This window comes from Prionailurus bengalensis, chromosome E4, assembly GCF_016509475.1.
Source record: "Prionailurus bengalensis isolate Pbe53 chromosome E4, Fcat_Pben_1.1_paternal_pri, whole genome shotgun sequence".
Lineage (NCBI taxonomy): Eukaryota > Metazoa > Chordata > Mammalia > Carnivora > Felidae > Prionailurus > Prionailurus bengalensis.
Genome location: NC_057360.1, coordinates 33,071,268 through 33,098,466, shown reverse-complemented (window position 1 = coordinate 33,098,466; position 27,199 = coordinate 33,071,268). Strand labels below are relative to the sequence as shown.

The following is a 27,199-nucleotide window of genomic DNA, read 5'->3' as shown; positions in this document are numbered from 1 at the left end:
GGACTTCCTAAGGAGTTTATAATTGAGAAATGTGTAGACACACAGGTCTCACAGAGCACACTGGATCCTAGAGTCTCTCCTGGTAGAGAAGGAAAATCGGCCCAAACCCAGGTCTTGTTTCAGTACTTTCCTTTGAGGCAAAGCCAGGAATGTGAGAGTGAGCTTTTGCTAAGGGTGGGACGGGGTTCTGCCTAGTGTGCCTCTGGCATGTGGGGAGCTAACAACAGTAATGGATAAGTCTCCAGGGCAACCAGGACCACTTTCAATCCTTCCCACCATGGGCTTCCCTTGGGGAACCCTGGACTCTCCGCCTGCCTGCGGCAAGGACTGGCCCACTCTGGCTGCCCTTCGGGGCTCCTCTCCCAGCGCCTCCTGGCTGCAAGCTCCGTCCTAGCCTAAGAGCCTTCTTCCTTGGCCTGGGTTTCACCTTCTTGTATCAGGTGGCAGACCAGCTGGTTCCAGTCCCGAATCAGGTCTTCCGACTCCTCCCAGAAACCAACCAACTTCAGAGCAGGAAATCCTGCCCCTCCCCAAAGAGTGGGAAACCGCAGAGAAAGAGAGAGATGAAACAGAAGGGAAAGCAGAGGAGGAGGGAAAGGGAGAAAAGAAGCAAAAGGAAAAAGGAGATCAATAAAAAGAAGTCAAACTTGGTTGAAACCTCAAGGTAAGACTTTTTAAAATCACATTATATATGATAGCATCACTATTTGTGTCAGGGCCTAGTCCGTAGTAGGTCTTCGAAAAAACGCTATTGAAGTAATGCAGCTATTGGAATAAACTGGAGGGCTGGGCTGAAGAGAGATTTCAATGTCAAATGCTGGTCAAAAAAAAAAAAAAAATGCCCGATGAGATTTGAAATGTGTAGGAGGGAAGATATGATAAGACGCAGATGGAACCAGGCGTCTGTTACTGGCACTGAGAGCATTCTGATCATTTTGGGACAGAAAGTTAAGTTGGAAGAAAAAGTTGCAAAAATTGTTTTAAAAACTCTGCCTGTTCTTTTGAAATCATACAAAGATTGCAGGTCGTAAGCATTTTTTTAAAAATTGGCTTTAAACCGATGACAGAGCACAAACACCAGGCTGTATCTTGGGAGTTGCTGAGAATGCTGATATCTGCATTCTGCATCCGATCATCAGCTCCTTCAATATTATTAATATTGAAACCAGGAGCCTTGAGGAAGGCTCATTTTATCTCAAGAAGTCTTGTTCAATGCACCAAGGGAGGCCTAAAGTTGTCAATCAAAAATCTCCACGTGCTGTTCACCGATGCCTTAGCCTCCGTCCAGCCTGAATGCTCAGGGTACTGACCCTGTGAGCCTTAAAAGGGCCTGTTGGGGACAATTCAAAGACACTTCTTTCAGGTCGGTTGGAGAAACCGACAGGAACAGGAAATGCCATTCCCCACCCCCACCGTTTACCCAAACCGTCACTTGCCATCAATAGACAGTACCATCCAGAAGGTTGTAGTTGACCGATCCAGTCACTTGGAGGGATTAAGAGAGCTGGACTCATGCTTTGGAAAGCACCTCTAGGCAATGATGATGTATTTTCACAACAGTTGGCTTTTAAGAGTCCCTGTCCCCCAACCTTTCCAACAGTGCGTAACAGTTCAGAAGGACGCACATGGAAGTTGGGGGGGGGGGGGTGCGGTTTTGTTTTGGTTTGGTTTTGGTGCCAGCATCATTCTTTGGGGTTTGTGTGAGTAAATCAGTCAGAAGCTGAAAGGAGAGTGGGAGAGGTAAGGAGAGATGATTCTAAAGAATCTTACTTCTGCTTGCTTGCGGAGATTGGACAGGAATTGCCTTTCCCTTTTCATGATATATGAAAATATTACATGATATGAAAATAAATGATATGAAAGTAAAATCCAAAAATCCTCCCTCCCTCCTAGTATCAGTACAGCTAAAACCTCCCTGCATCCAATTTCTAAGCTGGAATAAATCTTAAAGGTAGTCTAATTTAATTCCTCTTGTTTGCCAGGTGAGGGAATCGAAGCCAAGACAGGGAAAGGGCCTTGCCCAAGGTCACATATATGTTCATGGTGGAGAGGAGACTGGAACTCATTTCTTCTGTTCCTACCCAAGGGCCCTGTAACATAACCACCCAGCCTTTACAGGAAGGTGCCCCCAGACACCCAAGAATTCATAAACACTGCATCTGCTGATTAAAAAAATATTCAGTTAAAAGATGCTCATGTAATCCTTGCCTGGCAGAAATGGAAAGAAGGAAAAGATTTTCCTAATAGTTAAGCTTTTCCAGAATCTGTTTTATAACTGTTAGGGGACTAGAGAGAGTAGAAAGATTTAAGGCAGGTTTGTCAGAAGACAACTAGAATATTTTAAATTCCTACCACTGACCCAGCATTTTGCATACTTCATATCTTTATATAATCTCATAGTAGTCTCATTTTACAAATGACATTTTAAAAATTTGCTCAAATTCACTGAGGGAATAGGATATTATTATTATTTCTGCATCTCTCATTGGTAGACCCAGGATCATGCTCCAGACTAACATAGATATTTATAGTTCAATGACCATTATACTCTCCCTCAAGCCACTCCCCAACGGAGACCCTTGCTCTGGCCATTTCAATCTACTTGAGGTTCCTCTGACATATCATGCTATTTCTAGACTCCTTGTCTGAACACATGCAGTTCTCTTTATTTGGAATGCCCTTCCTCCATCTTCTTCATCTCTGTCACTTGTATTTGTCCTTCAACACTTAGCTCCAGGGCCACCTCCTCCTGGAAGACTTTCCCACTGTCCTAGACTGATCTGGACACCCTACCGCTATATTCCCATATATACCCTTTGCACACCCTTATTATAGCATATTATTATGCTATTATGAACTTTGATTTACTTGCTTACCTTCCTTATACTTAACTATAATTTCCTCAAAGGAAGATACCAAATATTGCTCAGTTTTTATATTCCTGGCACCTAGCACAGTCTGGGCATATATTAGTGCTCAATAAATGTTTGGGGGGTGGGGGATGGATGAATGAACAAATGAAATATTTCCCCTCATTTTCTTCCATTAAAATTATTTCATAAAAGTCTCATTTACATGTTCTTGACTCTTGAGTAACTCGGGGGGAAATAGAAGATGTCACTGCTATAAGCTTCCCATCATGTCAAGCCTGACGGACTACTCAAAGGAGCTGTCTAGGGTTAAATGTGGCAGTTGAACAAACATTAGTTTCTGCTTCCTGACAAAATGCACTGATCACAGTAGAAGAATTTGCATCCTATAAACCACAAGGACAAAGAGAACTGGAATAGAAACAGCAGATGAGAGATGTCAACACCCTTTGGAAGATGCAAAGTGGATGGATGAGTGATAAGTGACTTAGCAAAGCAGTGATTGCTGAAGCCCAAGTACCCATGATGGAAAGCCCACAAGGGGCCACAGAGTACAGGAGAGTCTCGGGGATCAGGGCATTGGGAACCTTAGAACACAGCCAGAGAAATGAGGGGAAGGATAAGAGACACTCCAGATTCCCTCTCTTGCCCTCCAATGAAAAAAGAAAGCTTATTTTCTGGAGAAACTGGCCAAGAGGCACCAGTCACAGGGACACCAGGCAGAGCAAAGGGTGGGGTTAGGCACGGAGCTAGAAACAGAAGGATTACAGAAAGATTCAATACTGAAAGATGAGATTCCCCAGCCCCTTATCCTGGCCCAGCTCCCAGAACACGAACTGCGCAGTTTACCCCCGTCTCCATTCACCCTACTCCAGCCCGCACTAGCCAGAAGAATTCACGATTGCTCCTTGTAGAAAGTGCCCAACCAAAGAAGAGAAGACTACAGACACTGACAATGGGGTCTGCCAATGAAACTGCCAAGCACTCTCTGGATTATCTTGTAGTAGAATCCAGCAATTGGCAAGCCCTGCCCTTGCACACAAAACTTCCAACAGCCAAGGAATGGACTCCAAGGATTACCAAGCATGGAATGAAAGCCTCTGGCATTGAAGATGGAGACTCCAACATCCAGAGAGCAAAAGAAATTGTTAACAACAGCCATGGCAACATTAAAATCTCCCCAGAGATAAGGGAAGACAGTGCATCCATGAATAAAGATCAGGAAGCCACTGTTTTTTTTAAAAATACTAGAGAACAAGAAAGAGCTTTTTAAAATAAAAATGCAACTAGAAATTGAAAAATTAAAACAAAACACTGGAAGATAAAATTGACAGAATATCCCAGAAAATAGGATAAAAATGGAAAGAGATGGAAAACAAGACAAAAACAGTAAGAAACCTACAGGATCAGTCAAGGAGCTCTGACACCTTCTAAGTAGAATTCCAAAAAGAGAGCAGGAGAAAATGGAGGGGAATACATTAATCAAAAAGATAACTTCCCCCAGGGGCACGTGGGTGGCTCAGTCAGTTAAGCATCCAACTCTTGATATTGGCTCAGGTCATGATCTCACCATTCACTGGATCAAGCCCTATGTGGGCAGCTCAGAGCCTGCCTGGGATTCTCTCTGTTTCCCTCTCTCTCTCTCTGCCCCTCCCTCAAGTACTCTCTCTCTCTCAAAATAAATAAATAAAAATTTCTTTAAATATTAATTAATTAAAAATTTTTTAAAGAAGATAATTTCTTCAAAATTTCCTGTGATGAAAGATTTTAATTTCCACATTGAAAGGATCTACTGAGTACTCAAAACAACGAATGAAAAAAAAACCCACTTCTCCCCAAAGTGTATTATTAGAAATGTTAGAACCCCAGGAATAAAGGGATCCCAAAAATTCTAAAGAGAAGAAAAATAGTTCACAAACCAAGGATTAGGAATCCAGAGAGTAACTGGACTTCTCAGTATCAATACTGGAAGCTAGAAATCGAAAGGCAATATAGCAGTGTCTTCCCATTCCAAGAGAAAACAACCTTCAATCTAGAAATCCTTATCCAGACAAACTATGAATCAAGGGGAATGTAAAGACAAGCAGACAGAGCTGCCTCACTGGGGTTTATGTGGCCAAGGTCTGATGGATGAATGCCACAAAAAGATGTTTAATGTGAAACATCACTCCTGCATCCAAGGTCTGAAAAACATTTCCTCACCATGCATAAGGAAGTGAGCCAAGAGAGAAAAAAGTCTGAGTTTCCAGGTGGATGGCAAAGGAAATGTCCCAGAGAGCAGTCTATCAAGCTCCTAGTCCAGACTGGCACAGAATGAGTCGTGGCTCCAGGAGGGTTGTCTCCAAAGAAAAAAATTGGATAAATTATCCAATGAATTTGACCAACTTATTTGAGTTTTATAGCTCTTGTTGGAGGATTTGGAGACCATGGACAACGAAGTAAGCAAACAAAAATGAGGTGGTTATTAACTCCCAGAAGGGAAGGGGAGATCAGAAGAGATGACATTACAGTGCATTGTACTGCTGTGCTATAAACAGTTGGTCATAACAATATAAACACTGACTATTGGTTTACTTAAAATTTGTGACATAATGGTACTAGGAATCTAGAAGGAAGGAAATGTCTGTCTGCATATGTTGTGAGAAAAAGCAAATCCTAAGAATCCTTAGTAGGAAATCAAATAAATAATTTCTAATATTGCAAAATCAAGAAATAACAATGAAAGCATATTGCTTAAAAATATGGAGTTGATTCCCAGAGGGGGAAAAAAATAAGATTTAAACCAGTAATTGCCTTAGAATGAGACTAGGGCATGGGGAAGAAAGGAACAAGGATTTCTGTTATTCATTATAACCCATTTGGTACCATGTGACTTTTTACCCCCCCCCCCCCCATGTATTATATTAATAAATACAAAAATTATTCAAAACGAAAATGGTTCAGTAATAACATTGGTCTCCCCTGGATTACATTCGATCTAGCAGTCAACATGTTGATGCCTGGAGCCATTAAATTAAATCTCTGAACGAGCTATAGTTAAAGTATTTACCTAATTACCAAGAGCAGCTCACCAGTCTGTCCACATTTACTTCAGAATCGCCTGGGGAGCTTTGCACAAATACAGATTCCTAGGTCGCGCCCTTGATGCTTCTGATTGAAGCGGTCTTGAGGAGGCCTGGAAATCTGCCCTTAGTTTCCCCAGATGATCCAGTTGCGCGGCAGGGTTCAGGAACCACTGGACTAGAGCCTAAATTGTGAGTGCGTGTAGGGAGGGGTGAGGGGGCGGGGGGTTATACGGTGTTTTTTGTGTGTGTGTCTGTGTGACTGTTTCTGTGTATATGCCAGTGTGTTATGAGTGTCTCTTCCTCCCTCCCTCCTTCCCGCTTTCATCCCCTTTTATCTGAACTTAATGCATAAATACCTCCAGACTGCTAAAAACATTGCCAGAAACGAGTTCCCCATCCCATTTTAAACACAGCTGTCGGAGCCTCCTCTCCCAACCCTGGGGCTCCCTCTGCTGGCAGAAGCCTGTTAAAACTCTTAGCATCGTGAACCGAGAAACTCCTTGCATTCCTGTGAGGTCATTTTCCCTGGGTGGTTTCCAAGCCTCATACTTCAGGAACCTTCCCGTCGGACAGAAAATGGAAAATTCACCCAACCTGGGAAAGACTTTCTTGCCTTACTTGTGTGGATATTTAAAGATCAGGAGGGAGCAGGAGAGGCAGAAATGACAGTGAGAGGTACATTTGTTGTCAAGCCTGAGGAAAAGGAGACCTTGAGGAGTTTTTCTCCCCACCTTCTTCCTCCCCCTTCGCCAAGAGATATGGAAGGCCACATCCATCTGCCTCCCAAAAATCGAAGGGAAGGAACATCTTAGACTGAAGAGCCCACTGAATTTGGAAGCAGAAGACATAGGTTCACTACCCACCCTCACTGTGCTTCCTCGAGTCCCCTTTTTCAGAGCTGTGTAAATCATACCTGTCTGTGGACTCCTGTATCTTTCCCATAAGGTGAACATACGCTCAACCTAACACAGTGTCTGGCACAGGGAAAGTGCTCGAAAACATTTGAATGAAAGCTTAACTCATTGCCATCCTAACAATCAGAATCTTCCTTCAGATCTGCATACTTCTCAAGCTCCTCAAAAGTACCCCCAGGCTCACACTAAACAGGGTGTTTCTTCATGTTCCTTACTCTCCAACCCATAGCATCCTGGCTTTAGCTCCTCAGAAACCTCTGACACCGTCTCCAGGGATTCTTATATGCAAGACTCAAGGTATTTTGCCACTTCTCATCTTCCTTGACCTCCCAGAGCTTCAAGGCTGTGACCTCTCCCATCTCATTGAGACCCTCTGCCCTGTTCTCTCAGGTCCTCCTGCTCCCTATTTCTTCTTGCCCTCCTTCACTGGCTCTCCTCTTCTGCCTAACCCATAAATGTTAGTGTACTATCCCCCCTTTTATTCTTCATCCTCTCCCTCATGGTCTCATTTATTCCTACGGTTTCCATTTTAACTTACAAGATTTAATTCTCCCAAATCTACATCTCTGGCCTAGACCTTTCTCTTGAGCTCCAAATACCTACCAGCCATCTTTATCTGGATGTATAGAAGTCACTTTCCTTTAAACATTAAAAAATGCTGGGGCGCTGGGTGGCTCAGTCGGCTGAGCGTCCAGCTTCGGCTCAGGTCATGATCTCGCGGTTTGTGAGTTCGAGCCCCGCGTCGGGCTCTGTACTGACAGCTCAGAGCCTGGAGCCTGCTTCGGATTCTGTGTCCCCCTCTCTCTCTGCCCCTCCCCCACTCATGCTCTGTCTCTCTCTGTCTCAGAAATAAATAAACATTAAAAAAAATTTTTAAAAATAAATAAACATTAAAAAATGCTGAGTACATACTGTGTGCCAAACACCATGCTAAATACTAGAGCTACAATGGCAAGACAGACCAGGCCTCTGTTGTCCCAGAGCTAGGTTTTGGGAAAAACAGGCAAATGAGCACCTGTGAATACCGTGATGGGAGCCATGATAAGAGAAATGCCCAGTGTTTGGGGAGCCCCTTACCTGGTCTAAGGGAGGGCAGGGAGGTCACTGATTTTGAAGGGTGGAACCTTAAGGAAAAGAATTGGGGGGTGGTGATAAGGGGCCCCTGGGAAAGGATTTCAAAACTCATGAAGAACTTACAAAGATAAAATAGTGAGTTTGGACTTTATCCTGAGAACAACAGGGAGTCACTGAAGAAGAACTGGGTGGAGTAGAGCCCACAGGGCACATCCACAGTGTTGGCAGTGGTCAAGTGTTAGCAATGGTTATGTCGATGGTAGGCCCATAAGGCTTTCACTCTATTATTACGCTTTATAAGTTATTTATGGTTTCTTTGTTTTTTCTGCACATCAAATGTTTCACAGCCTTTCTTTTTAAATAAATAGATTAGAGGTGAGATAGACAGAAGAATGAGGAGATTCCTAAAGCAGAAAATAACAGTGGCCTGAGTTAGGATGTTCATAGTAAAGGTGAAAATTGGGAGATAGGTCTAGAGACACTTAGGAAGTAGAATTGAGTAGACTTGATGAGAAATGGAATTTAGGGATATGGACAAGGAGGAGTAAAGAAGGAGTTCCAAGGTTCTGGAGTATTCATTGGATGAATGGTGTAGCCATTCATTGAAATAGAGGTCCCTAGGATATGATAAATAAAAAATAGCGAAGTCATAATAGTTTAGCAGTTTCTTAAAGTTAAACATAAATTTTCCATACGACCCAGCAATGCACTTCTTCCAGGGTATATACCCAAGAGAAATACAAACGTGTCTAGACAAAGATTTCCACACCAATGTTTACAGAAGCACTTATTCATAATAGCCAAAAAGTGGAAAATTCCAGACATCTGTGTATTGGTGACTAGATAAAGAAAACGTGGCATACCCATATAATGAAATATGATTTGGCAATGAAAAGGAACAAAGTATTGATACATGCTACAATATGGGTGAAGCTCAAAAACATTATGCTAAAGTCAAAGAAGTCAGACACTGTGTCATATAGCATGTGATTCCACTAATATGAAAGACAGAAGATTGCTGGCTGCATGGAGCTGGGGATAGGAACAGAGAGTAATTGCAAATGGGTAAGAGGGATCTTTTTGGGATGATGGAAATGTCCTAAAATTTCTGTTAAGGTGATGGTTTCCCAACTTGGCAAATTTATTAAAAATTGTTGAATTGTACACTTACCACAAGATGATTTTCTGGCATATAAATTATACTTAAAAAAGATGTTTAAAAAAAATCAGGTCAGTTTTGGCATGTTGAGTTTGAGGTGTTTAGGACGCATTATAAAGGCAAGGTTGAGTAAACAGTTGGTTACACCACCTGAAGCTTAGGAGGCAGTGCTGCACAGGAGATAGAGAATTTTAAGATTCATCAACATAGAACCCCAGTTGGAGGTTCTATGTCTCCCAATTGGAGCCATAGAGGTGAGGGAAATCTCCTAGGGAAGAGAGAGAAGGAAAGAGTGAAAACAGAATCAAGGCCAACTTGAAAATTCAAGGAATCCAAAAGGGAAGGGAAGCCTACAGAGAACACTGAGAAGAAGCAGTCAGAGAAGTAGGAAGGAAGCCCAGAGAATATAAATAGACAGAATCCAAGGGAAAAAGATGCTTTGGGGCAGTGAAGAAAGGCTACTGAGAACTCAGGTAAGTATAAACAGAACCAACCAGTAGAAGTCATGGTAGAAAAATCTAGCAGGGCTGGAGAGCCCAAGAACATGGCTGGCCATAGCTCCAGGAGGCCAAAAGCCTCCAGAGGGTCAGGCATAGCATGCAGAAGGAGTGACGTGTTGATGGAGGGAGTGAGGCCAGATTGATGAGCCTGAGGAGTGTAGGGGACCCAGAATTTTTGACATAAAGCAATGAGGGAATACAAAAGGCCAGTAAATAGAGCTCTGGAAGAAGGACAAAGAGACCCCAGGGTACAGAGGTTCCAAGTCTGGAAGTGGCCACAACTACAGATTCCAGCAGTAGATATTCAAGGCTCTCAAAGATGTGATTCCTGCTTACTTCTCCAGGCAGATCTCTAACCACAAAACCCCACACCTCTTAAATTCAGTGATCCTGCCATATGGAATCCTTTGCAGTTTCCCAAACATGCCATTCTCTTTCACATCTCCTTCTGTTTTCTCACACAGCTTCCTCTGCATAGAATGTTCTACACACCAGCCCTCCCCTCTCCCACACACACTCCAGGAACCCAACTCAGTGTCCATGCTTACCCTTCCTCATTTGCCTGGAGCATTCCTCCTCTTGTTTCAATATGAATCAAGGTTAACCTTGCCTCTGAAGCCTTGCCTACTTGCCCATCGCCCACATGGAACAGCATATTTCCTTCTTTACGCCCTTGGGACTCCAAGGGCAGGCCACCCCAAGATGGGCTACTTTGGCATGAACATTATTTTGAGTTACAAGCAATCAAAACCCAGCAGATTCAGGAAAAGTTCTTTATCTTCCCCTTCACTTCCTGCTTGTACCAGGAAGAGAGCTATAAATGAGATTCCTTTTTACCTAAGAAATTTATCTGCATAACAGGGCAACCTTTGTTTTCTAAACATTTCCTTTTACCTTCCTGGTCTTTCTCCCTTTGGTACCCTCAGGCCCCTACAACTCCCCTTAGCTCATTGAAGCCTGATTATCTTTGGAATTCCATGTCTGTGTGGATTCATTGTATGCCTGAAACTAAATTTGATTTTCTGTTACTCTGTATCCTGTCAGTTTGATTCTTAGTCCAGTAGAAGGACCTTGAAGGGCAGAGAAAATTCTCCCTTCCCAACAGCTGCCATAGTCAGCAGGATACTTTCATTCTCTGGACATTACTCACCCCAGACACTCCTGCTGCTCAGAGATCCTGGGACATCTGACATACAGCTGGGAGAGGTAAGATTTCTTACCATGTCAGTTCCCCAGAATCTCTATCTGCAGAGTCTAATGGAGTGAGAGTGGTGAGTCCGTTTCTTCTCTTTGTAAATTTAGGTTAGCAGAAGAAAATATCTGTGGAACAAGTTCCTTGGGTCTAGCAACTCTGGTTAAATTTGGTAGACTACTCTTTAAGTACTTATCTGTTTCCTTCCACAGATGGTCTTTGTTTTCCTTTGTCTGTATCCTTTCTGTCCTTTGTCATAAGAAGGAGTTACCATAGGGCAGAACACAGGCATAGACCATACAAGCCTGCTGTTGGAGCCAGCCTCATAGACTGGTGAGTTCACAGTTCACACCAGACCAACACCTATTTAGACAAATTTTACCATAGTTTAATATGCACATAACTTAATGGCAATTGCTATGGGACATCTTAGAAGCCAAAGCCACAAAATTGGTGGGCACAGGCTGAACATTTAAAAGTTGTTAGAGTGCTTGCCACCTCAAGAAGATTCCCAGACTGATCATAGAATGAGTGAGATTGACATGGTCACTCAGCAACTTCCTTGCAATGAGGTACACTATAGAACAGCACATAGTCCCCAACCCTGTGGCACATCTCTCCTAGGTATTATTAGTATGGCTCCAGACTCAAGGCTTTAGCTAAAGCTGTTAAGGTACATATGAGAGTTTTCCTTTTGTCTTGTTCTATGTCTTAAAAGCTGGCTTTGTGACCAGTGAGAATATTCCCTTTGGTCTCTGTCATCCAGAGGGTGCACTTACCAGGGTGTACCTTGATGGCCAGTCGAAATGACTGGGAATCTAACTCTGACACTCTCTCTCTCCCCACCTTTCACCCCAGGCCTTGTCAGTGGTGTTAGTCATGAGAGGCTTTAGCCCATAGGAACCTCTGTCCTCTCAACCATCATTGCTTATTAATGCTGGAAAGTCTCATTCCAGTAGCACCTCCCTGGTGTCACAGATTAGTGGTCTGTGATTTTGTGGGAGACCAGAGACACCATTTTCAGCACACCATCCTTACTGCCTGTGCAATGAAGACCTTTGCTTTCTTAGACTAGTCTTGGAAGTAAACTTTTGGATCATGGGGACTGCATCATCTATGCCCTCTTTGAATGCCTTTGTGTCTTTAGTTAAGTCACTAAAAGGCTTATTGGTTTGAGTTGCTATTAATAGATTCTACTCCTCAATGGCTGGACGATGGATCCTTTAAATTGGCTATATATATTTTTTAAGTTTATTTATTTATTTTGAGAGAGAAAAAGAGAGGGGGTGGAGGAGGGGCAGAGAGAGAGGGAGAGAGAATCCCAAGCAGGCTCTGTGCTGTCAACAAAGAGCCCAATGCAGGGCTCAAACTCACAAACCATGAGATCATGACCTGAGCTGAAATCAAGAGTCGAGCACTTAACCAACTGAGCCACCCAGGTGCCCCTAAATTGGCTATATTTAAAAGAAAAATATTCTTTATAGAGAGTTCTCAGTTGTCTTATTAGTATAATAACTAGCCTAAGGACTTGTTTGACAAGATTAAAGCACAGAAATTAGACAAATTTAATTAGAAATTAAAACAAAAATAAAAGTCCACATCCAATGTACAGTTTCCTAAAATCTCCCCGTTTTAATTTCTCTTTCCTTACAAGATGTACAGAGAGCACACCAGCCTATTCTCTAGGTTCAAAGAATATAGGTTGCTCATGTAAATGCTGAATGCCAGGAAATGAATGTAACAAAAGCACCCAAGACTGGCAGTGAGGTTGGCTTTGATCCTACCTCCCAGGGATCTGTAATCAGGATCTGCCAGCTGTAGGCATTCCTGTGCAATGTCCTTTTACAGGTGTACCCTAGGTCCCCCACTGCAGAAGAACTCTTTCCCCTAGACAGCAACAGATCTCTTAAATTATAAAGCCTTTTTCTCCCCCAGAATATTTTACTAACTTTAGAGAGGAATTGGTTCATGAGTATTCACAACCTCCCTTTCACAGAGGAAACAGGACCCCAAATTTCTCCTGAGCCCTCCTACACATGATCTCAAAAGGCTAATATCAGGGACTAATAGAAGCCAAAATACTTTATACAAGGGCACAAATCTTTTGATTCTCAGTTTTAGTTAAAAATCCCCCTAATAGAACGAAGCAAATTTAGTTAAAAAGGCAGGCTAGTCCCTTGATATTCAGGCTGTAATCCAGTTCTTTGGGGGATTAGAAACAACGACCTTTGTTTTACAAATCTCTACAAAACCAAAAATGCAACTCTAGAAACAAGTCAAGCCCCCCCATCTTTACTAATCCCCAAACCTTGCCTATTCCTCTCAAAATATTTGTAGATATTATAAACAGAATATTAGAACAAAATTCTCCTGTACTCAAAAAAAAGTAAATTTCTGATAACAATTACCCTGAAATTTGAGGAGAAAAAACACTTTGCATTCTTTCTCTGTCCCTAAAAATTATAAATTTTACCATGTCTTCAAACAGTAAATACAGTCCATCATCACCTGAGACTGAAGGGAAATAAAGGGAGTGGGGGAGGCCTTTTTGAAATAAAAACCGCTAAAATGGCTCTTGTGCCAAGACTCCAAGCACCTCTGATAATAGGCACTTATGCTCTGATCTCCACCTTGGAGAAAACTTGGATACTTACTCTGTGCCTTTGTGATGCAAATTTTCTAACCACCACCACCCCCTTCCACACACCCCCTTCCCTAGGACAGAAGAGCCATTCTTTGAAATACCAACTTTAGAGAATTTTTTATCAGGAAAAAAAAGAAAGGAAGGAAGGAAGGAAGGAAGGAAGGAAGGAAGGAAGGAAGGAAGGGGAAAGAAAGAAAGAAAGAAAGAAAGAAAGAAAGAAAGAAAGAGGAAGGAAGAAAGAAAGGAAGAAAGAAGAAAGAAAGAAAGAAAGAAAGAAAGAAAGAAAGAAAGAAAGAAAGAAAGGAAGGAAGGAAGGAAGGGGGAGTTATTTTAAAATTTGGGTCTTGGGGTGCCTGGGTGGCTCAGTCAGTTAAACATCCGACTCTTGATTTTGGCTCAGGTCGTGATCACACAGTTTATGAAATGGAACCCCACACTGGGCTCCAGGCTGACAGCTTGGAGCCTGCTTGGGATTTTCTCCGCTCCCCCCAACCCCCCTCACCCCGCCCTCATCCCTCCCATGCCTGCTCTCTCTCAAAATAAATAAATCAACTTTTTTTAAAAAAATGGGTCTTTATGTCCTCTCCACAAATATTAGCAAAAAGAAAGCTGTAAGATTTTGTTTGTATCTGAGTGTCTGTCCATATATGTTGCAAGTATGAGATATTTTCTCTACCTCTAGGTGGTATTGCTAAAATTAATTTGCAAAAGACCTCTTTTAGTTGGCTTGAAGGCCAGCATTTGCAAAAACTGGACAATCTAAAACTCATAAAGAGAAACTAACCCAAATGTTTTTCAAGTTCATATGATCTGGGAAAATATTCAGTATTAAAAAGCTATTTAAAGTTGTTGGTTTAATTAAAATAGACATGTCTTTAAAGTTATCAGCATTAAGTGTAAAACCTTTATTCCATCTATATTTACTGAAAGTCAAATAAGTTCATGTTATATCTCTGTTGCAAAATTTGTCAAAAGAAAAAAATCTTCAAATAATCATTGACTTTGTCTAATGCCTCATAATGTTTTGCAAGTAATCTGAACATAATTGTTAAGAACAAGTAAATTGAATAGATGTAAATAAGATAAGAAGGTCTGTAGGTAAACTTTTAAGTAGCTTCCTAAATCTTTTGTAACATGGAACTTTATAAAGTTTTGCTAAGTTAAATGATAAGTTGTAAAATTATTAAATATCTACATCATTTCCAAATAAGACAAAATAATAAAACATTAAGTACTGAACATAGGCTTATCTACTTCTGTCATATTACAGAGAAACTAAAGATAAATTCAGGTCTGTTAATAAACATGGTTTGTGCATTATTGAAAGATTGTACTATGAAAAACCACACATTTCTAGGAATTACAAAATGTATTCATAAATTTGCCAATCTAAAGAATATTGGCATAACAGATAGTTCACAAATTGCTTACTACTTAGTTTTCATTAGAAGTCAAGATTTCTGAGAGAAAATTTTTAATAAATATAATTAAGACTACTGAAAATAATAAAGGAAATAACTTTGTATGCAAGGAAAGTAAGAATGTGTGTTTGAGGATAAAAGGAAAAAAAAGAAGCATGAGGAAGGGGAATACATTTTTGTTGAGGGAAAAGAAAATAATTTTGTCCTAAAGTGAAACTGGTTATTTAAAGTGGGAAAACTTAGGACAAAATCTGAATGTAAAATGTTGCAGGGGTGCCTGGGTGGCTCAGTTGGTTAAGTGTCTGACTCCAGCTCAGGTAATGATCTCACAGGTCGTGAGTTCAAGCCCCACATTAGGCTCTGTGCTGATAGCTCAAAGCCTGGAACCTGCTTAGGATTCTGTGTCTCCCTCTCTCTCTGCCCCTCCCCTGCTCCTGCTGTCTCTCTCTTTCTCAAAATAAATAAACATTAAAAAAAATTTTTTTTAAATGTTGCAGAAGGTTTATGAAAAAGGAATCTGGAAAGGAATTTCGTGTGTGGTTAGTACTGGCTAAGATTAGAATCAATTTAAGTAAGTAAATGAGTCTTAATATTAAAAATACACTGAAGCACAATTACAATTTTGTCTTTCTCTTTGGTAAAAGGACAAAGTTTTCTTGAACTATTGGTCTGCTCTTAATAAGAAGTTGTAAACAAAAGTTTTTCTTTGCCTTTAAAGTCATCTGCCTGGAAAACAAGCACTCTGTTTTGCCAAATAATTTCCTACATTAATCAAGTCTGATTACTTAAGAAAACTGAGCCTTAATATTAAAAAAGCTAAATTTTGCTCACAACTATTTAACTTTCTGTATTTGCCTTTGAAATATTCTATTGTTGATTTGGTTAATTAGATAATTTAATATTGTTTCATAGTAATTTATGATCCTATCTAATCAAATGTTCAAATCTTTTCATACTTTTTGACATACGTCCCAAAATGAAATTCTAAAAGAAATCTTTGGACCACAATCTAACTGAGGTGTTCCAGAGCACTCCTGGAACATTTCAAAGATTTTGTGAGAAATTAAATTAAGTAGGCTTATTTGGCATGTCAAATTACATGGGAAGCATTGTCACATAAGTGATACTAAGCCCTCTTGGGTTATATTTTTGTAGATATTTTGGGTATATTTTGCAGATATTTTATTAAACTAAGTGTTCTAAAAAGTTGTATGAAACCCCTAGAAATCTGGCGTGTTATTATCTTGGAGTGCTGTGTTTCACAGAAATAACCAAATTGTCAATTGCATTGTAATTAAGTCTAATCAGATCTTTAATCATGATCATTTTTAAGACTTGTCATTTACAGTTACTGTTCTACTCCCATGATGTTGCAATGTGTTTCATCTTAAGTGAGACTCATAGAAAAAACTCTGAGTACAAGTTTCTGATAATTTTAAGATCATAAAATTGAACAAGGTAAGAATTTCCAGAACTAGTAGAAAAACTGGATTAAAACAGAGCAAGAATTAATAACTTGAGACTGAGTAAAGAAGATCATTGTAATTTTTACAATTTTTGTTTAAAATATCACTGACATTTTTCAATGTTTTGCTTTTCTAGATATAAGGAAACCTTTTCTTTTAAGCTAACTAAGTTAATTTAAACGTAACCTATAGCAATGTGATAAATTATACCTTTGGAAGCAGAATTGAACCATTTATCTTTTCCTCCCTACCGGGTCCCTCCAGAATTTAAAACCTCTCAGTGAGTATTCTTATACTTTCATGGCAATATATTTATTTGCATAAGCTCAATAAGAAACTGTTCTCCTTATAATAAGATACAACTGGAAACATTTGTTATATTACCAAGGCTTTGACTGGAATGTCATATTTCAGAGAGACCCACATAGACTCAGATATGACCAGACAGCTTTAGGGAGCTAAGGTTGACATGAGGGAGCCAATAAAGCCCCTTGGAAATATCAGCCTGAGTTTCCAGCAGCTTACAAGGTGAATAAACTCACTTCCTCAGGAGGAACCTCAGGATATTTTGGGTACCTCAAGAAGAGAGGAATTAACGCAAATCCACAGGTATTGCTGGCAAAGTCTGATGGCAAGTATTTGACTTGGCTTCTGGTCTCAAACGACTATTAAAAATTCAGTCTAGATACTTGTTATGAAAACTTACAGCAGAGCAGATTTGTATTTATTTTTTTAAAGTTTTATTTATTTAAATAATCTCTGCAGTCCTTGTGGTGCTTAAATCCACAACTCCAAGATCAAGGGTTACATACTCTTCCAACTGAGCCAGCCAGGTGCCCCAAAGCAGGCTTGTGTGGTCAACTGCTATTCTTGCTGAGCTTATGTAAATAATCAGGCCAAGTGGAGTTGTTTTTGTTTGCTTGTTTGTTTTTGAAACTAGACTTATTTTGAGAATTACTAATTTGGCTATCTTTGATAGAAATGGGGGTGATTATAGAGAGAAAATAGGTTTCAATAACAGACCTGCGTAAATATTAGATTCTAGTCCTGTTCATTATAAACTAGACTAGATCCTGATTTCTTCCAGCATCCTCCAATGCCTGGCTACAACTCTCCAAACTAGTGCTTTCAATTTTTCTCCCACTTCCTGAGTTAGAGTCATTTGAGATCTAAAATGCCCTTTTTTGGGGTGCCTGGGTGGCTCAGTCAGTTGGGTGTCCGACTTTCAGCTCAGGTCCTGATCTCACAGTTTGTGAGTTTGAGCCCTACATGGGGCTCTGTAACTGACAGCTCAGAGCCTGGAGCCTGTTTCAGATTCTGTGTCTCCCTCTCTCTCTGCCCCTCCCCCCACTTGCACTCTGTCTCTCAAAAATGAATAAACATTAAAAAAATTAAAAAATAAAAAAACTAAAATAAAAAAACAAATGCCCCTTTTCCTGAAGCCCTGCACAATAAGTATGAATAACTTGATGTAAACTTGAGGGAAATCACCACAACAGCTCATGTATAGGCAATCTTCATGGTCTGTGGGCAAAAATATCACCAAAGACATTCAAACTACAAACCAGGAAAATCTGTCACTGGATGCTCTCACACTATCTAAAGAGGCTTCAAGCTTGACATTTAGAAATCTACTCTCTACCCTCAAAACTCAGAAACTGGTTTATAACTTGATCCAAACATTAGCCATTGTTTTTCTTTTGTTTCCATAGAAATGCCTCTTATTTAATGCTTAATTGCTTGAACCATAGGCCTAACTTTGAGGACACACCTGAATTACCACCTCCTGAAATGAGTTTAACTAAACTGACTTATTGCCAGGACTGGTTCAATGAGCCAGGAGAATCTACCAGCTCAACTTTTAATGTGTGAAATGTCAGGGAAGTTTCAGAGGAGGGAACTACAGGGGCCAAGGGCAGACTGCCCCAAGATGGGCCACTTGGGCATGAACATTATTTTGAGTTCAAAGCAGTCAAAACCCTGAAAATCCAGGAAAAGCTCTTTGTCTCCCCCTCAACTGCTTGCTTGTACCAGGAAGAGAGCTATAAATTAGATTCCTCTTTACCTAAGAAACTTATCTGCACAATAGGGCAATCTTTGTTTTCCAAACATCTCCTTTCACTCTCCTGCTAATGCTTTTCCTCCCCTTTTTATCCTCAGACCCCCACCCCTCCCCTTAGCTCATATAAAGCCTCATGTTGCCTGTCTTTGGAATTCCATGTCTGTGTGGACTCCCCATACATACAAAACCAAACTTGATTTTCTCCCATTAATGTATCTCATGTTAACTTGGTGATTAGTACAGCTAGAAGGACCTTGAAGAGCAGAAGAAATTCTTCCCACCCTCCACAGCCCCCACCATAGACTTCTATCATATCACTGGTAACTCTTTATTTCATTTACTTCCATGTATGTCTTCTTTTGAGACTTAGAAAGCATTTTATTTGCTTTTCATTCATAGGACCTGACCCATAGTAAGTACTAAATAAATGTTAGTAGATGAAATCTCCCCTTAGCCACCATGTGGCATGTATGTCCCTTTTCCTCCTTGCTACTAAGAGCCCTTTTGGGGCTGTTTGTGGCCAGACTGCTGGGTTTCATTGTATGAGGGTGGATGAGGTAGTCTGCCCTCTGCTATCAGTAGCCATGATCAAGAATGTTTTGTCCACATCTAAGGCCCAGTTTCCCAGTTCCAGGATGCCCAGTTGAACCTGAATTTCAGATAAACAATGAATACAGTTTTAGTATAAGTATATCCCATTCAATTGTAAGAAAGCAAATTTTACCACCCCAAGATATGCCTTTTTGGCACATTGATTATTCTAAGTTGGTTATTTTTAATAAACTGCAGACACAAGAGAAGCTCTGAAAACCAAGTAGAAGTTACCTTTTTGCAAGAGACATTTATACGTATAAGGGAAATCTCCATTTATAAGGGTATCTGCCTCAATACTAGGAAGGAGGGGTGAGTCTAATTCTCTAGAAACTGTTATCAATGGAGAAAGCTTAGATATAAACCTACAGAACAACCTTACCCTTGAATATGGTACTTTCCCCAGGAACTTCCCATAGCTAACCCCCCTCCCCCACCCCATCTTTCGTCTTTAGCTGGAGATGGTATTTTGGGTGTAGCTTCACCTTTTCAGGGAGTTAGTTTTCCTGGGTTTTTTCCATGTATATAGGAGGTATATATGTTATTAAACTTTTCTTTGACTTTCTCCTGTTAACCTGGTCAATTTCATTTTTAGACCAGCTAGAAGAACTTTAAAGGGGTTAGGAAATTTTTTTTCCTCCTAACACAATAGTTGAGATTATACATAGCCCAAAAATGTATTTGTTGCTTACATATATCCATGGTTCTTATATATTTGTTAATTATATATATTCCAAAAAATGTATTCTGCAATTCAAATTTAATTTGGTGTCATGTATTTCTATTTGCTAATTTGGCAAACCTACTTTCCACCAAAGGGAAGTGGCTTCTGTCTAATGCTGAAGGCACTGGCACCCTAAAGAAACTCACCCAGCTGAAGCTGCCATACCATCTTGATGTGTTCCTGAAAGCTGGATTGAATGACCAAGAAAAAAACTGCTAGATGGGCCAAAACTGTGTGAGCTATGTGGTGACTTTGCTGGAGTCAGCCATTTCAGCTGTGTGGGCCTCTTCCACTGCTCCTCATGCTACCAGTGTTTTACCAAAGTTTCCAGGGAGTAACTTTTTCAGTTACTGTAGATGGGCCCTATCTCTCCTCCATGCTCAGATGCAAGTCCATGGGAGCTAGGCCAGAGAAAAACCTGAAAAACTGCAGCTGCAGCATGTTTAGAATTGTATCCGCCCCACTCCCACTGAGGGGCAGGGATCAGACCATGCTCTGGGTCTCATCAGGTACCCGTTCTTTCCCAAGAGGCTCTTGGCTTTCCCACACAAATGGATTCCAGGTAGTCTGCCCCAAGAGTTCCCCTGCCACAGATTATATGTGACAGGTTAGGACAGGAAACACACACAGGGCACTTTATCCCATCTCTAGTTCATTTGCCCCTATCTTGAGATTCTGTTAGAAAATGAGAAAATCTGTCCATCAGGAGTGGGGCCATGCAGAAGGTTGACAAAGAACTCCTCCCCCACACCTCATCAGATATGCAGGAGAAGGAAAAGAAAGGAGGGAGTGGGGAGGAACCCATGTTATTAGATAAAATGATATAAAATGATGGTTGTTTCCATAGCTAGGAACAGATTTTGGCAGCCATGGCATAGACTTAGGAGTTCCTAAAAAATCAGAACTGAGAAACTGGAATGAGGCAGGTGGCAAGGGTAGAGAAAGGGAGAATTTTATTCATTCTAATATTATGCTAAGGTCCTTTCCTGTCTCAGCGTATTGACAGTATTTTCTCAGGAAAGGGAGAATCTCCAAAATGAGAGGGTTCAACCACCTTTTACTCTAAGATCTTCCCGCTCTACCTCTGGTAGGATTAGTTTTCAAAAAGAAGAGGCCACTTAACAAAGCTACTAAACAGTCCTGAAAAGCCCCACAGCTGCTGCTGCCTCAGAAATGACAGGTGCACCTTTCATGATCCACATTTTATGCCAAATGCATGAAAATTCCTCTTTGGCTGCCCCTCCCCACAGTCTTGCCACCCCCTTCTTAATCCTACTGGATCTGGCCCATCCCTCATGGTCCCTTTCCCATTCAATGTCGTGATCTTCTCACCTTGTTATTTCTTGAGCCATTGATTCAGGTGAGAATGATCAAATCAGAATTCCTGGCTGGGCTGGGACATGCACCTCCAGCTGAGTGGACCCACTCTGAGTTTTTGAAAATTTCCAGCTTGTGTTTACCTATTTCATTGAAAGCCTGCTCTAAAGTGTACATAGTCGATGCATTACAAAGGAAGGCCAGCGTGAAGGACTGGAGTGGATAGCTAGTTTTGTTGCCATGGCAGGGAAAGGAACTTGACTGATGAAAATTTGACTCAAAACGAATGCTAGGTGAAACAGTCATATTTGCTTTTGTCTTTTTTTTTTTTAACTTTGTTGAGAACCACTAGAAGAGGAGTAGGGAATGGGGCTGATAGGTTCTAAATAGAATGCTGAATCCCAGTGATTTCTCTAGATTAAATCAGGCTGCAGAAAGATAGCAATTTTCTCATTGTTGCAGCACCTCGGAAACACTAAAACAGCAAAGTTCATTGAATGCCTATTTTGGAGCCAGGCTAGGGGGAGATGGAGAGAGACAAAGATAAAAAGACACACTCCACATCCTCCAGGAGCTTACAAGCTAATGAGAGAACCAGGCATGAAAATACGGACATACCGTGGATCAATGTTTATTACATAACGTGGTCAAAGTGTGGCACAAATGCATCCCTAAGACCCTCTTGAAAGGAGGTTTGAAAGGTCCACTATTTTCATAATCATACTAAGACATTATTTGCCTTCTTTCTTTGTCAGTCTTTCACAAGTTTTCTAGAGGCTACAGGATGTGTGATAATACAAAGCAATGTATACTTATGTGTTCTTGAGTTTCAAAAAAATTCTCAGTCTTGGGGTGCCTGGCTGGCTCAGTGGGTAGAGCATGCAACACTTGATCTCAGGGTGTGAGTTCGAGCCCCATGTTAGGCATAGAGCTTACTTAAAAAAAATTCTTGGGGCATCTGGGTACCTCAGTCAGTTAAGTGTCCAAATTCAGCTCAGGTCATGGTCTCACTGTTCAGGAGTTCAAGCCCCTCATCGGGCTTTGTGCTGACAGCTCAGACACTGGAGCCTGCTTCACATTCTGTCTCCAACTCTCTGTCCCTCCCTGCTCATGCTCTCTCTCTCTCTCCTCAAATATAAAATAGAACATTAAAAATTTCTCTTTAAAATTCTCAGTCTCAATTTCTTTTAAAGAATCCTCCATTCTTATTTTGTTTTAATTTTGTAAGTAGTCTCTCAATCCAACATGGGGCTTGAACTCACGATCTCAAGATCAAGAGTTGCATGCTCTTATTGACTGAGCCAGCCAAGCACCCTCTCGGTCTAAATTTCTAATACAACAATATCAGCAGTAAAACCCACATGTAGGCATACCTGATTTTATCGCATTTTGCTTTTTGTGCTTTGCAGATATTGGGCTTTTTATTCATTGAAGTTTTGTGGCAACCCGGCATCGAGCCAGTCTACCACAACATTGTTCACTTTGTGTCTCTGTGCTACACTTTGGTAATTCTCACAATATTTCAAACTTTTTCATTATTATTATATTTGTTATGGTGATCTGTGGTCAGTGATCTTTGATGTTCGTATTGTAATTGTTTTGGGGGCTCCATAAATTGTGCCGTTAGACAGCAAACTTAATCAACAAATAGTGTTCTGACTGCTCACCAACTGGCTGTTCCTTCATTTCCCTCCCTCCTGTCAGGCCTCCCTATTCCCTCAGACACAACAATACTGAAATGAGGCCAACTAGTCACCCTACAATGGCCTCTAAGTGTTCAAGGGAAAGGAAGAGGCGTGCATCTCTCACACTAAATCAAAAGCTACAGATCATTCACCTTAGTGAAGAAGGCATGTCAAAAGCCAAGATAGGTTGAAAGCTAGTGCTCTTGTGCCAGTTATAAATACAAGCCCAGTTGTAAATACAAGGTAAAGGTTCTTGAAGAAAATTAAAAATGCTGCTCCAGTGAACACACAAATGATAAGAAACCAAAACAGCCTTATTACTGATATGAAAAAAGTTTAAGTGGTCTGGATGGAAGATCAAACAGCCATAACCTTCCTTTAAGCCAAAGCCTGTTCAGGAGCAAGGCTCTTCAATTCTATGAAGGCTGAGAGGTGAGGAAGCTGCAGAAGGAGTAGAGGTCGGTTCATAAAGTTTAAGGAAAGAGGCTGTCTCCATAACATAAACTAACTGCAAGGCGAAGCAGCCGGTGCTGATGTAGAAGCTGCAACAAGTGATCCAGAAGATCTAGCTAAGGTAATTAATGAGGGTGGCTACGTTAAACAACAGATTTTCTACGTGGACAAAACAGCCTCCTATTGGAAGAAGATGCCATCTAGGACTTTCACCGCTACAGAGGAAAAGTCAATGCTGGGATTCAAAGTTTCAAGGGACAAGCTGACTCTCTCGCTAAGGGCTAATGCAACTAGTGACTTTAAGTTGAACCCAATGCTCATTTACCATTCCAAAAATCCTAGGGTCCTTAAAAATGATGCTAAATCGACTCTGCCTGTGCTCTACTAATGGAACAAAAAAGACTGAATGACAGCACATCCATTTACAGAATATCTTAAGCCCGCTGTTGAAACTTACTGTTCAGAGAGAAAAAAAAAAATTCTTTTCAAAATATTACTGCTCATTGACAATGCATCTGGTCACCCAAGGACTTCTGTGGAGATGTACAATGAGATTAATGTTGTTTTCATGCCTGCTAACACACCCATTCTGCAGCCCATGGATCAAGGAGTAATTTTGACTTTCCATTACTTAAGAAATACATATCAGGGACATCTGGGTGTCTCAGTCAAACATCCGACTCTTGATTTCAGTGCAGGTTATGATCTCAAAGGTTGTGAGTTTGAGCGTAACGTAGGGCTCTGTGCTGACAGTGCGGAGCCTGCTAAGAATTCTCTGTCTCCCTCTCTCTGCCCCTCCCCTACGCTCATACACGCATGCTCGCTCGCTCTCTCTCAAAACAAATAAATACACGTTAAAAAAAAAAGCCTTAAAGAAATATATTTCATAAGGCTATAGCTGCCATAGACAATGATTCCTCTGATGAATCTGGGCAAAGTAAAATGAAAACCTAGAATCGAAACATTCTAGATGCCACTAGGAACATTCATGATTTATGGGGAAAGGTTCAACTATTAACATTAACAAGAGTTTGGAAGTTGATTGGATCACATTGAGGGGTTCAAAGACTTCAGTGGAGGAAGTCACTGCGGATGTGGTGGAAAGAGCAAGAGAACTAGAATTAGCGGTGGAGCCTGAAGATGTGAGTGAATTGCTACAATCTCATGAGAATACTTAATGAATGAGGAGTTGCTTGTTATCGATGAGCAAACAAAGTGGTTTCTTCAAAAATATACTTTTGCTGAAGATGCTATGAAGATTGTTGAAATGACAGCAAAAAATTTAGAATATTGCATAAACATAGTAAAGTAGTGGCAGGGTTTGAGAGAACTGACTCCGATTTTGAAAGAAGTTCTACTGGGGGTAAATGCCATCAAATGGTATGATATGCTACAGAGAAATCATTCATGAGGAAAAGGAGTCAACCAATGTGACAAACTTTATTGTTGTCCTATTTTAAGAAATTGCCACAGCCACCCCAACCATCACCAACCACCACCCTGATCAGTAAGCAGCCATCAATATTGAGGCACAACCCTCAACCCGCAAAAAGATTAAAAGTAGCTAAAAACTCAGATGATGGTTCGCATTTTTTTAAAGCAGTGAAGTATTTTTAAATGAAGGCATAGACATGTTTTGGACATAAGGCTATTGCATACTAAATTGACTACAGTATAGTATAAACATAGCTTTTGTGTGTGCTTCATTTGACTCACTTTGTTGTACCATTTGCTTTATTGTGGTGGTCTGGAACTGAATCCACAATATCTCTTAAGTATGCCTCTATGCACAAATTGAGATCCTCAATAATTTTTAAGATTGTGCAGGGATGCTGAGACCAAAAAATTTAAGAACTGCTCAGACTTAACGTATCATCTACCATTATATGGTGTCCTCATTTCTTATTAATGCATTTTATTGGTTAAAAATTATTTCATCTATTTCACAAAAATTACTGAAAGCTTTCTTTGTATCCTTATTTTCTAGCACAATAGCTAATTATTAAAATGTCTGTGTGTGTTTTTGTGTGTGCCTGTTTGTGTTTAAATGTGTCTTCTGAAGCAGCACAATGTGGACTTCATTTTTCATTTAGCCAACAATCAGCAATAGTTGATGCATTTGTTTTATGTTCCATCAACCCTATCTCACTTGTTATTACTTTTGCTTTCTTTAAGTGTATGCTTTCTGTAGTATACCTTAGTCTTTTTTTAATCAGACTATAAACTTCCCTCATCTGTCCATCTTTCTGTCACTTCAGCATCATATTTTAAAGCAATTTTTCCTTGTATTCTCTAATTTTACTATTAATAGGATGGTACTAAGAAAAATGAAATGTTTCAATTTCCTTCCCTCCAGAGATGAAAATGGAGCCTAGTATGTAACATGTCTTGGCAGCATAAAGCCCCTGATAAAATGATGCATATATATCTTGGAATTCTGTCAGTATGTAATGTAATTTCCAACTTGAATTTTCTTTATATATTTTTTTCTATTTTGTCCTCCATAACCTTGAGCTCTAGCTAGCCCTCAACTGTTGTCAAATCGCCACTGTTTCCTGGATGTGAACTTCACAGCTGTGAGCCTTTGTTGATAAATTATTTCATCTCCTCTGGGTCTTAAATTGTTTTCCCTTACTCTGAAGTGAAAACTCACCGAGTGTTTCCACATACTGTACTTGTGGCCATAAGTCAATTTCTCTTAATCTTGTGTGAGCCCCCAACTCCTGCCCTCAAACCATATTCATCCTCCCAAAACACAGATACCCATTCTTATCCTAACATTTAAGTGGTTTTTCTTGGCTCTGTTGGTAATTTGCAGAATTTTGGGTTTGCTCTGTGATGAGAGAATTTTTATGGTTGGTTAGTTTGTTTTTTTAAGTTGAAAAACTTAACAATAATATCTCTCAAATTCTTTTTTGGAGGATTGTTCCTTACTGAGTTCTTGCTGCAGACATACCAAAGTGGTTATTTCTATATTTCTGTGACACATTCTAAATAACTAGGGGGTTTTCCCCTGGTCCTTTGATTGTTACTAGATCCGTCTTTAGCCGGATGTAGACCTTGGGGGGCAAATTTTGCTTCAACAATGCTAATTCCTTCTGTTTCTGGACCAGGTCTCCTCTCCTTTGCATCTTTACAGTTCTTGTGCCTCTATAGCATTTACAAGACCCAGTTTAATAGCTTAGTGCCTTTTTTTTTTTTGGCACTCATTATTTCTTCTTTATTTGCTGTTAAAGTAATAAGTGTACGTTCCGTTGCACTTGCCTGAGAGAGAGTCTTGAACTGGTCTTGGGTTTCCCGCCATCTGGGTTCTTGCTGGCTTGCATTCCCCTTTGATGTTGTAATACTTGTTCATTGAACTTGAGTGTGGGGCTTATAGGGCTTGTTTGCTTCCCCCCCCCCCAAATGTGCACATTTTTTTCTTAAGCTTATTTTTCTGCTTTGTGCTGTTATTTTTAATTGCTTCCGACTGGGAGGTGGGGCCAAGAGTGAGATTTGGCTTGAATTTGGCTTGTTTTGCTATTACTCACATTTCCCCAGAAGCCCCGCACACACTTTCTCTCTGCCTTTGACGTACCACTTTTGAACGGCCGTTGATTCTTGGCATAAATGGTGTTAAGAGGAAGATGGGCTCTGGGTAGGGATGTTCAGGAATCCAGTCCTGTACAGTCATGAGCTTGGCCATCTGGAAGTCTCTTCTTGCTCAATGAAATGGAGTAAACATTGTCCATTATGAAATCCACCACACAGGCTGCCAGGGACGAATGGGATCCCACCCAAAGCCAATCGCTGCTCTGACAGGGAAATTGGCTAGCACTGCCTGAGACTACTCCAGCCTCCCCCGTCCCTGATGTCACAATTCAGAGGCTGCTGCCTGACTGGGAGGTTGTAGAAAGCTCTGTAGGTTCTCTCTGTGTGTCCTACAGGGCTCCTCGGGCCAGGTCTGTGTCTGATGGCTTTTATGAAAAAATATCTCCCCCCCATTCTGGGGATCTTCTTGGCCTACTACTACTATTCTGCGAATGAGGAATTCAGACCAGGTAAGTACCAATGTATCTAATT

At 40.6% G+C, this 27,199-nt stretch overlaps 1 protein-coding gene across 8 annotated transcripts in view; it reads left to right on the top strand.

Moving 5' to 3' along the window:
* Positions 1 to 5,897: 5,897 nt before the first annotated feature.
* The window catches only part of HSD11B1 (hydroxysteroid 11-beta dehydrogenase 1), a 50,377-nt gene continuing 29,075 nt past the window's right edge, over positions 5,898 to 27,199 (top strand). For 2 of the 8 annotated variants that reach the window (XM_043569344.1, XM_043569343.1), the window contains exons 1-2: positions 5,898 to 6,124; positions 27,064 to 27,177. In XM_043569344.1, coding sequence (XP_043425279.1) covers positions 27,090 to 27,177 — 88 coding nt within the window. In that variant the 5' untranslated portion in view covers positions 5,898 to 6,124; positions 27,064 to 27,089. Of the gene's footprint in view, positions 6,125 to 10,626; positions 10,789 to 22,408; positions 22,505 to 27,041; positions 27,178 to 27,199 lie in introns of all 8 variants that reach the window. The other 6 variants (XM_043569339.1, XM_043569340.1, XM_043569338.1 and 3 more) reach the window with 6 other exon arrangements.